Source organism: Callithrix jacchus, chromosome 9 (genome assembly GCF_049354715.1).
Source record: "Callithrix jacchus isolate 240 chromosome 9, calJac240_pri, whole genome shotgun sequence".
Lineage (NCBI taxonomy): Eukaryota > Metazoa > Chordata > Mammalia > Primates > Cebidae > Callithrix > Callithrix jacchus.
In genome coordinates, this window is record NC_133510.1 from 35864340 (window position 1) to 35876436 (window position 12097).

General features: G+C 35.7%; 1 protein-coding gene across 4 annotated transcripts in view; it reads left to right on the forward strand.

Annotated features, from left to right (window-relative positions):
• SLC2A13 (solute carrier family 2 member 13) overlaps positions 1 to 12097 on the forward strand; it is a 385769-nt gene that overhangs the window by 253988 nt on the left and 119684 nt on the right. For 2 of the 4 annotated variants that reach the window (XM_017975993.5, XM_078338912.1), the window contains 2 exons: positions 2138 to 2258; positions 7578 to 7946. In XM_017975993.5, coding sequence (XP_017831482.1) covers positions 2138 to 2258; positions 7578 to 7614 — 158 coding nt within the window. In that variant the 3' untranslated portion in view covers positions 7615 to 7946. Of the gene's footprint in view, positions 1 to 2137; positions 2259 to 7577; positions 7947 to 12097 lie in introns of those variants that run through there. The other 2 variants (XM_009003636.5, XM_002752368.6) reach the window with 1 other exon arrangement.

Below are 12097 nucleotides of genomic sequence, written 5' to 3' on the forward strand. Positions count from 1 at the left end.
AGCTACTCGGGAGGCTGAGGCAGGAGAATGGCTAGAACCAGGGATGAGGAGGTGGTGGTGAGCTGAGATCCTGTCACTCACCAGGATCTTGTTGTGTCAAAACACAACAAGACACCATCTCAAAAAAAAAAAAAAAACAAAAAACTTACCTGTTACATGGCAATAAAATAGGGAAGTAATTTGGGAAAATAGGGACTCAGATTTTTTGATGGGCAGATTAACAGTAAATCTCATGGTTTGTTTTGTTTTGTTTGAGGAGAGAGGTATGATTTTTATAACAGATCTACTATATCTCTTTTCTGTTTTCCAGTTTGGGACTTGATAGTCTTTTGAGAAAAGTAATGGCTCAAACTACTGGTAGTTCTGGTTTGAATTTTAAGCCAACAACAGTTAAACAAACTGTGATTTTAGTTTCATTGCATTACTATCTTAGACTTCTGACCTTTCTTTCAATCCTCCCCCTCCTTCAACTTTCTGTTCTGTTATTTTGAAGGTTTGCTGTGGCTGCTGCTGCTGCTGCTTGTAATAAAATAATCATAGCATAATAACTAACAATTTATAGCATTAAAACATCTTTCAAAAACATTAAGACATTTAAAATTCACTGTAAGCCTGTAAGTGTAGTATTTTCACTAAGCCCTATTTTACAAAAGACTGCATGGAATTATGGAAAGGTTGTGTCCCTTGCCCAAAACCATGGAGTCAGGAAACAGCAACACTAGCTAAAAACTACAGCTTTCTGATCCCAAGGTCACCTCTGCACCCATAATGCCTGGCTTCACACACCTGCTCTGTCAACTATTATATAATCCTATTGTACTTCCACAGTGCTTCTCAATGTTCTTTTTAAAATCTGTTTTGAAAATATTTTTGTTCATAATTTAAATTCCCTCCCAGCTTAACTAATGAAACCTTTACTACTACTAAATTGCCCTCCTAAATTCCCTGTTTTAAACATTTTTGTCTCATTCAAATAAGTTGTACAAACTAATGCAACCATATATATTTTTAGCTTTTATTTTAATTTCAGGGGTACATGTGCAGGTTTATTATATAAGTAAACACATGTCTTAGAGGTCTGGTGTACAGATTATTTTGTCACCCAGATAATAAGCACAATACCCAATAGGTAGTTTTTTGATCCTGTCCTTTCTCCTACCCTCTACCCTAAAGTAATCCCTGCTGTCTGTTGTCCCCTTCATGTATCCATGTGTTTTTGTCATGCAGATCCCACTTTTAAATGAGGACATGCAGTATTTGGTTTTCTATTTCTGTGTTAGTTTGCTAAGGATAATGGCCTCCAGCTCTATCTATGATGCTGCAAAGGACATGATCTCATTCTTTTTATGGCTGCATAGTATTTCATCATATTTTCTTTCTGCATTCTTCCATGACCCTTTTTGTTTACCGTCAAGTTTCTGACTCAAACAATAGTCAGAAATTTGAAAAATGTCTTATTTACCATCAAGATGTCTATCAGGGACACAAAAACTATTCTTTTAAGTTATATCACCATTCCCATATGTTAACATCAAAGACAAGTATTTCTCTTTAAATACCAACAACAAAAAAATACATGTGATATATTATTTGTTGTACCTTAAAGTCTTCATAAAAATGCTACTCCATTTTAATAAAACATACTCTTTCAGCTGCTTTAGAAATAACTTGTTCGTTAAACTAAAAAGGTTTACCAATGTAAGTCTTACATGATTGAGTATCATTAGAACAATTTTCTTGGCACCAAAAGGAACACTTGATGGAAATCTCTTGTCTTTCATACTTCCTGATATGTTAGGCACTCAATAATGTTGTCACATTAATTGATTTTGAGATTCTCAGAAATCCTAGGTGTGTGTGGTTTTTTTAAAAATCATTACCAATTTACTGTTTGTAGCAAATGTATTTGCTTTGAATTTCACTCTCATCACGTCTCTCAATGAGTATGCTAGTGAATAGTTCTGAAAATGTGTTTATACATTAGGAATTTTTTTTTAATCCTGTGAAGATAGATAAGGTATTTTTTTTAAGATGTTTTATTTTGTTTGTTTGTTTTTTAGCTTTGTTTCTACCAAACCCAGACTGCTTTAAAATACTACTGTCAACTCATCTCTAATACAAAACTTTTTTTTTAAAGGTACCACCGTAGCACTTGTTATTCTTGCCTTGGGATTTGTGCTATCAGCCCAAGTTTCCCCACGCATCACTTTTAAGCCAATAGCTCCATCAGGTCAGAACGCCACTTGCACAAGATACAGGTGAGATTTCATTATGTTCTTTCTTTACATAATTCTGGTAACTTTTTTTGCCTGCTTTTGACTTTTTTTAAGTTGTAGACATGAGTAGGAGCTTGCTAGACATCCAGGCTTATGTGGAAAAGGAAGAAAATGGGAAAGGTGGTAGAGAGGGGCCGCCAAGAAGAGGAACAGCTTGTGCAGATGTGTGAGTATAACAAATTAAGGAAAGAGTGAGTTGTTAGATACAATGTTGGGGATATTTCTCTGGAAATTAAAATTATGGATTGATACTGAATCAAAGCAGGAATACAGAAAAGGTATTTTACAGCATATATGATTCAGTGACCTCTATATTCCAAGCAAAATAAATAATTTTAGTCAGTAACTAAACTTTTATAAGATGCACATACCCTCTGTATATTCAGACAGTTTTTACTGATTTGCATGGGTATCTTCTTGTTCACTTAAACCTGAAGTCTTCCCTCAGTTCTAAGGCTCTTCTAGAGGAACAGGAAGTAAAAAGTGGTGGTGGAAAAGCACAAAATATTCTAATGGCTAGCTGCAGGCCTAAGAGCTCATTAAGTTAAACAGTGTACACACTGTGTGATATATAGATAAAAAATAGATAATGGATAGATGGACTGAGAAAACATAAATGAAAGTTTAAATGATTGGACACATCAATTGATATATTTGGCAGCAGAGTTTCAAAGTTTTAAACTTGATTTTAGCTATCATTAAGTTTAGCAACCCCTTTAAAACATGAATAGAATAAGACCTAGTATTAGCAAAAATTTACATTCCTATAGCTTGAACTAGATGGACGCAAGTCTCAAATCAATGAGTAAATGATTTACTAACTCATACAATCCTATATGAAATTAAAACATGATACACTAAACTCCACTTGGTATTCACTTAGAGCATCCAATTGAGCACGAATTCATGGTGGCTGTTCATTAAAACAGTGAGAAAGATATATTGGTCCCAAATTGTGATCTACGTACCTTTGGAAAATAGGCATCATAGCAAGTCTTTTATTTTACTGATAAGTTTAATATTGGCTTAGTGACTTTCATATTCTTTTTACTGTTCTAGGAAAACTTAAGGGTGTCTTCATAGTAGAAGTTAACCTTAGCATAGACTGTTCATGGATGCAGTGATCTTTATGTGGACATCTGTCTCAATTGCTAGAAATGCACGTTCTTTCTTGATGAATATTTTACTTACATGTTTTTAACACAGTTACTCCTCAAAAAATTTTTAAAAATTATCACTTGAGAAACAGAATATTCTCCAGATCTAATGCCTGATTTACATGTATTGTTCAGAATAAGACGGACATACTGTTGGGTCAACTAAAGTCAGAAAATCATCTAAATAATTATTACAAAAATTATCTGAACTTTTGATATAGGAAAGGAATGACCATAAGTTTTTGATGATTTACATAATAAGATAGTTTTCCCGACATTGCCTTTGAGTGTAAATAAAAATCTTTATTGCCCAACTGTGTCTCACTGCACAGCAGTTTATGCTCATTATCTGTTAATCCTTGTGATCTGTCTAAAGTATTATCATCTAACTAATGTTTTAATAGACAATTTTAGTGAAGTAAGAGAAGTGATACAGCCTTCTTTTATTCTTATTACAAAAATAAGCAGCCATTTTTGAAGATAGAACCAAATTTTAGGTGTTTTTGGGAGTCAGTGGATATGAAAAACAATTATTTATTATATGTCTTCAGAGTAACATATTAGGCTTTGTGGGAATTTGACAGTATTTATTTTAGTCTAAGTGATTTTGTAAAATAAGTCTGCAGTCCCTTACTGGTTTTTTATGGTTAAAACCATTTATAATCCTCTGCTCTACCAGCTGAGCAGTAATTGACCATACTAGTTGTTTCAAAATATCTAAAAGAGTAGAATTGGAGTGTTCCTAACACAAAGAAGTGACAGTTGCTTGAGGTGATGAATATCCCTATTACCCTGATTTGATCATTACACATTGTGTACTTGTATTAAAATATGACATATATCCCATAAATATGTACCACTATTATGCATATATAACAGTTAAGAATAAAAACCGTCTGTATACATTTCCCCTTTTCCTTAAGACAAATGGGAAAAAAAAAATCACCTAGTACCTTAAGATGAGTAAAGTTAACTCTATAAATACATGTAGTGTGCTTTCCCCATGGAATGATCCACATAGGAAAATTTAGCAAATGAAACAGATTTTAAAGGAGAAGTAGTTTACTCTTAGTGATGGTGAGAGTATAAATTGTTATTCATTTCAGAAAGTAATATGGTTCTGCCTAATAAAAGTGAAGCGCCTATGCCCATTGACTCAGCACTTCCACTTTTAGAAATCTATAGACTCCAGTGATGAGTATGTAGTTCATTCTTACTAGAGTAGAAGATTTAAGAAAGTAAATGGTTAAAGAACAATGATTCTTCTTGATTTTAATTCAATAAATATTGGTTGCATACCAGGCAAAGTATTGTAGGTAAGAGCTCACTAATGACTTGAGGTTCAAGAGATTGACAATAATTTTCAACCAGGACATCCCCTTTCTAGAATGTTTTAAGTTTTTGACTGATGTATTTTCAAGGCCTGATTAGATTCCTTGGACTGAATGTATTAAAGAACGTCTTTCAGAACAATGAGAACATAGGGACACAGGGAGGAAAATTAACTACACACACTGGGGCCTGTCAAGGGGTGGGGATGAAGGAAGGGAGAGCTTTTGGATAAATAGCTAATGCATGCAGAGCTTAATACGTAGGTGGTAGGTTGATAGGTGCAGCAAACCACCATGGCACAGGTTTACCTATGTAACAAACCTTCACATCCTGCACATGTATTCTGGAACTTAAAATAAAATTAAAAAAAAAATGCCTTTCAGATCTACTTTCAGTAGATAAAAGTGTGTACAAAGATAAACACAGACGCAAATCGCTATAGAAAATGATTGGCCACCTGTATAAAAGCTGTCACATGGTCCCAGCTGCAGCTAGAAGAAATAACTGTAGCATGAGTATCATCTAAATCATATGTCATGAGAGTTTGCACACATATTTCTTTTTTCACACACATAATTCCAATATGACCTTCAGCTCCACACTCTCAAATTACTAATGTTCTATTCCTTTCATTTCCAATTTAAAATATTTTCTCATGAGAGCTAGTCAAGATTTGAGGAATTAAACCTTTCCTAGGAACCCTTCCCTCAAATACTTGACATATTATTATTTGTAGTGTGATCTCAGTATATGTAAATCACTATCATAAAACACTTAAAAGTAGACGGATAATTCCTAAAGCGTACAGTTGTAGAATTTCAAGGTACCCCTGCCCTAGGTATTTTATCACATTCACTTATTCATTTTTCATTCATCTAAATATATTACAGATCACCTACGATGGGATTATAAGGATAAATTAACATATGGAAAATGTTTTAACAGTGCTTGGCACATAATAAACAATCAACATTATAGTCATTGTTAGAATTAGTAAAACTTGTAATAGGAGATGAGGTTGGGATGATGGGACTCAGAAAAGATTACCTTGACAATGGGATGTTTGTACTGAGCTCTGAAAAGGAGAGCGGAGTATGTCACACAGAAAGAACAGCGGGTACAAAGATCCTGCAAGGCAGTCAGGAACCTGGCAAGTGCAAGGAACTCAAAGAAGAAGACTACAGAGGTCACAGAAGAATCAGATAGGACTGTGAAGACGGGTCAGAGTTAGATCATGTAGAAACTCAGAGGTTTTTCATCTTCAGTCTAAGAACATAAATCCATTGAAGAATTTAAGCAGGGGTGTGCTTTGATTTGTAATTGTAACAATTGCTACAAGAACACATGCCCTCTCTGCCCACCCATCCAGAGACAGTTTACGATTGCTTTCAAATGTAAACTGTCTCTGGGTGGGTAGGCAGAGAGGGCATGTGTTCATGCAGGGAGATTGGATTTTTATAGTTGTCTATGAGAGAGATGACTGTTACCTGGCTTATAGTAGCAACATTGGAGATTTGCAGGTGGACAGATTCTCAGTATATTAGAGGAGAAAAATCAATAGGAAATTTAAAATAAATAATTGATTAACTATGGCCATAGGAGGAGGTAGTCTTTGATTGATTCCAAATTTCTGCATGAGAAAAAATGTAGAGTAGATCATAGAAATAAGATGCAGCAATTGGAATCTTACTTTGGACATGTGGAATCTTAGGTGTTCATGAACCATCATCAGTGGGATATTGAGTAGGTATTTGGGAAAACTGGCCTATAGTTGAGGGAGACTTCTAGAATGAAGAATTATTATCCATACATGATAATTAAATCCATAGACATGGGCAACATCTTGTTCACAATTAAGATCTTTATCAAGACTCTAGCTACCTTTGCAATTCATAATCTATTCGTAAACCACTAGTAGTTTTACTAATCCATTGGGCAGTATCTCTCCATTCTTCAGGTTTTTAATCCCAGCATAGAATCACAAACTATTCGTGCTGGAAGGCCTTTAAGAATTAACCTAATTCAGCCTTTCATCTTAAACCTACACTTATACCTTACTCAGTTTTTTTACTGAGGTCCAAATAAGTCACATTCCTCTCCTAGGGCACACAGACTAACTACTTATTCTTTAGGTTTCCTTTTCCTGCATACAGACCTTTCTTTTTTAGCTCACACAGTTCTTCAGGAGTTACTGTTAATATGAAACCAGTGATACAAAAGCTTCTTTTTCTATTCCTTTCAAACCTTGCTCTTTTTTGCTTTGGATCAAGGACATGGTTTTACAGTTAAGATGACTAGTAAAATTAGGTAATTTGACTAATTTAACAATGCAGAGCGTAGTACCTCTTTAATATAGATCTTGCTATATTTTAGACCCTGTTTGAGTAGAAATTGAAAAAAGGGACTATGTCTCTAGTTCATTATAATTTTTTTAATACTTCTCAATTGAGACCAGATGCAGTGGCTCATGCATGTAATCCTAGCACTTTGGGAGGCCAAGACAGGAAGATCACCTGCGGTCAGCAGTTTGAGATCAGCCTGGCCAACATGGTGAAACCCTATGTCTACTAAAAATGCCAAAAAATTAGCCGGGTGTGGTCATGGGTAATCCCAGCTACTCGGAAGGCTGAGGCAGGAGAATTACTTGAACCCAGGAGATCGCACCATTGCATTCCAGCATGGACAACAAGAGCGAGACTCTGTCTTAAAAAGAAAAAAAAAAAAGGAAAGAAACTTCTCAATTAAGAATCTTAAGAGTCTTACCCAGGGTCATCTGCAGAGGTACTTAAAGTCATCTGTTTTCCCTTCCCAGAGGTCAGCCTCACCAGGACTGTGGCATGTTGTTTTGAAACACTCCCCAGGTGATGCCGATACATCTTCCATTAGGAACCACAGCCATAATACAACAAACAAACAAAAAACACCTGCCAGCTTTCTTTCCTTTTTTCTTTGGTTTTTGTTTTGTTTTTTTGCTTCTTGAACATTGTTAAACCAAGCATACAAATATGATTAATGTGGTTCTTTTCCTATATAGTGATATTTTTATGTTTTCCTATCAGATGATATTCCCAAAATCCAAACTGACAAATTGTAGCTTCATCTATAGACCTCCCTATGGTGGTGACACTAGTTTTGAGTCTCTTCAAAGTTCATTTCCAATAAAAATTTATTTTTATTTTTTAATTAAACTGCCTTTTGTTCTCCTTTTGCCAGCCTGTGTTACTACCTAACAAACACATCATTAACATGAACGCTGTAAGACTGTCAGGTTCAATCATAAAACTTTTATGTAACCTTAGAAATGTGTAAAACTGCCAGGCTCAGTGGCTCATGCCTGTAATCCCGGCACTTTGGGAGGCTGAGGTGGGGAGATCACAAGATCAGGAGTTCAAGACCAGCCTGGCCAACATAGTGAAACCATGTCTCTGCTAAAAATACAAAAATTAGCCACCTGTAATCTCAGGTACTTGGGAGGCTGAAGCAGGAGAGTCGCTTAAACCTGGGAGGCGCAGGTTGCAGTGAGCAGAGATCTCGCCATGGCACTCTAGCCTGGGTGACAGTGTGAGACTCCGTCTCAAAAAAAAAACAAAAACAAAAGAAACATGCAAAAACTCTGTTAGCCTCGATTACCCGCCCCCCGCCCGAGTATTTGACATCCTGGTGATAACTGTGTTTATCATCAGTAATTCATAGCATCTTAACAGTGAATATAATATTATAGCGTCAATTGAAACAACATTCCATTTTTGTTAAAAACTATTTTTTGGCTTACAAATTTCCTTTAAATGAACCTGCTTCATATTTTATTTTATTTTTTTGGCATGGTGATGCAGGCTAATATACCTTGAGGTTACTATTAATAACACTGCAGTAGGCTGGGCATGGTGGTTTACACCTATAATCCCAGCACTTTGGGCAGCTGAGGTGAGCAGATCACACGGTCAGGAGTTCAAGACCAGACTGGCCAACATGGTAAAACCCTAAAAAATACAAAAATACAAAATACAAAAATTAGCTGGTCATGGTGGCTCATGCCTGTAATCCTGACTACTTGGGAGGCTGAGGTAGGAGAATTGCTTGAACCAGGACCCAGGAGGCAGAGGTTGCAGTGAGCCGAGATGGCACCACTGCACTCTAGCCTGGGCTACAGAGGAAGACTCCATCTCAAAAACTAAACAAAAAAACAAACAAAATGCTGCAATAGAAAGCAGTGTTGTATGTGTTGACTCATATCTACAGACCCATTTGAGATAAAAATAAATTTATGTAAGTCAATTAAAAAGGGAAATGAAAGTTGGAACAAAAAGTCCAAAGTGACCTTATCTTCAAATAACTGCACATATCTTTTGCGAGCCCTTAAATACCCAGTGTGCTGAATCTGTCACCTGGAGAGGATTCTAGCCACCTGTTCATGGAAGGATATAAGAGCTTCTTGGAGGAAGTTATGGGGGCGTATTCTTTGAGATCCCCATAGCTTTTTTATTTTGATGCCTGGGCTTTTAGCCATGGACTTACAAATCCTCCACATGGCCAGATTTGCTACCCAAACCTTGTTTTTTTTGTTTAGTTTTGTTTTTCTAGAGTCAAAAAGTGCTTCTTAGGAAGCCAGAGACAAGAAGGAGTATTCAAGATTAGGTGTGCAAAGATGAAGGAAAAGCATTTCAGAGAGAGGGAATATCTTGGAATGTGTACAGGTCCTAAGCAATGAGTATGGCTTCTTCAAAGAATTGACCAACAAGATTGGGCCATAACATGCAAGCGAGAGAATAGCACCAAAATAGGCTGCACGCCAGTGACAGAACCTGTCAGGACGTTATACACCAGGAGAATTCTGGATGTCACAGAATGCTGAGAAGCCTTCAAATGCTATTAAGATGAGAATGACATGATCAGATTTGTGTTTTTAAAAGATCAGTCTGGCTGTAGAGTGGCAAATTGAGTAGAGAAAGACAAATGGTGATGAAGGGAGGAAGGGTAAAAGAACTTAGTAGCCTAGGCAAGAAATAACGCAACCTTGATGATAGCAGTGGGTATAGAAAAACAAGAGATATTTTGGAATGACAAGGCTGGGTGATTAGCTGGATAACAGATGAAAACAAATGCTTTAGAAACGGGAAAATACTTGGGGCAAGAAGAATATAGGATCTGAAATCTCACTGTAGCCTACTCAGAAACAAAATTTTAGGCATGTAAATCTGGACCTTGCTCTCAAGTTAAACACAACAGTCACATAATGAGAGCTGTACTTAATATTTTCTGTAATTTATACCCTTACTTGAAATGTAATTTTTATTTCTTCCTGAACTTAAAAGGCTTCTGAGAAAGATGTGTCTGAAGTTGTTTGTTTAGGTCTGAAATAACAGAAAAAGATAAAGGGGGAAAACATGTATCTCTGATAATCTATAGAATCTATATTCTCAGTCTAGAACTCTTCATTGCAGTGAACATGTGAAACCAACTTGGAGTTTTATTCCTATTTCAAGTAAATCCACCTAAAATAGCATCTGCATAAACAAAAGAAATAAACTATCCAGGACTGTGACAGCAATCAACTGGAATCAGCCTCTCGTGTATTTTCTTATAATAAAGACCAAGGAAATGTTACAGAAAATATAAATCTGAAACAAAGCCTCTAAAAAACTTAACTGCTCTTTAATTAAGTTTATATAATATGAAACTAATTCAGGTATTAACACTTAAAACATTCTGGTATGTTAAGATGAAGTATTTCCCATCTCGTTGTAAAAGCACATTACATGACCTTGCTACGTGTTCCTTGTCTGAGCAGAAAGAAAACACCTACTGCTGTGGACAAGATGTGGTTTATTTAAAATCAAAGCAGAGCCCCCTGGTTAAAAGAACCTCTTCAGTGAAAGTAACTTTGAAAACTATTGTTTTGATTGGCTGGGTGTTTGGCTGGCTGGCTAGATGGATGGATAGATGGATGAAGGGTTGCTTTTGGTAAGAGAAGGTAGATGGGCTGACTAAAGGAAGATTTTTGGGTATAATTTTCATCCTGCACCTTAGGTATGTGTTGGAAAATTTGGCAACAATTTGTTGCTATCAAAGAGTTGGGATTTAGGAAGCATCCAAGCCTTTGTTTTTTTCAAAGTGTACTTCTAGTCATGCTACAGGATGATTAGCAATACCTTCTGTGGGCATAATAGTTGACCCAGCAATTTAAGCCTGCAGGTCTCTGGGCATACAACAGGTCACATAGTGTTTAGGTCATTTCGATTGTTGAATGGTGGTAACAAGATAGTGTTTTCCTAATATTAGTAAGTAAATAAATAGCAACAAAAAATAGGTCTCATGTCTCTTTAACTGTAACATCCAGGTTATATGTTGAATAATTTAGAAGACTGGAAAAATGAAATAATGTATCCTGAACAACCTGGTTTCTAAAGTGCTATATTCTTTGATTTGCTAAACTATATAGAACTTTTACAATTGCCATTGCTATTATACACAATAGTGAACTTATACAATAGCAATAGCAATTGTAAAAGTTCTACATAGTTTAGCAAATCAAAGAATATAGCACTTTAAAAAAACATTTATGCACATTTGTAGTTGATTATTTTAATAAACATTTTTGAGATATGCAGTAAGCTGCGTTATTGAGAATTTAAAAAAGCCTTCCTCCTTATAGAGCTCACAGCTATGAGGGAGAAAAATTCCGATACATAATTGCAAAACAGTGTAATAAAGGCTAATAGGTGTATCAGAGCATTACCTGGCATTATTCACTTCCCCAGGGCCATGACAGAAGGCTTCCTACATGAGAGTCCTAATGTAGTCTCATTATTTTGGATCCCTTTATAGTGTTTTTAACTGCATAAAATAAATTTTATAAAAGTACAAAGCAAATCAATCATATTGAAATACAGTTGCGAGGATACTTTTAAAAATAAACTTGTTATGTAGTAATGTATGTACTTCTTTATTAATGCATTAAGTAACAAATCTAGCTGCAAGTCTAATACCATAGTTTCAACACCACAGTGAATATAAATGGTATTTGGAGATTTCTGCAACTACCTTAATGGGATATGAAAATATGTGACTTCTCTTGTTGTCAGTAGTTTACTGCCTACATTCCTAATTGAAGGAAGTGCTAAATTTCAGTAAAAGGTTAATGAAATACAGATGTAATTTTCTTTTCATCCAAGTTTACAGGCCCTATGTTATGGACCCCTCACAGAGGAGGGAGATTGATCTACTTTTTCAATGGTGAGTCGGAGTATCTCAGACCAATGAAAATGGAGAAGCTACCCAGGCATGTGAACAACTTGTGCAAAGGCAGAAAACAGATATGCCCTTCAAGAAAAT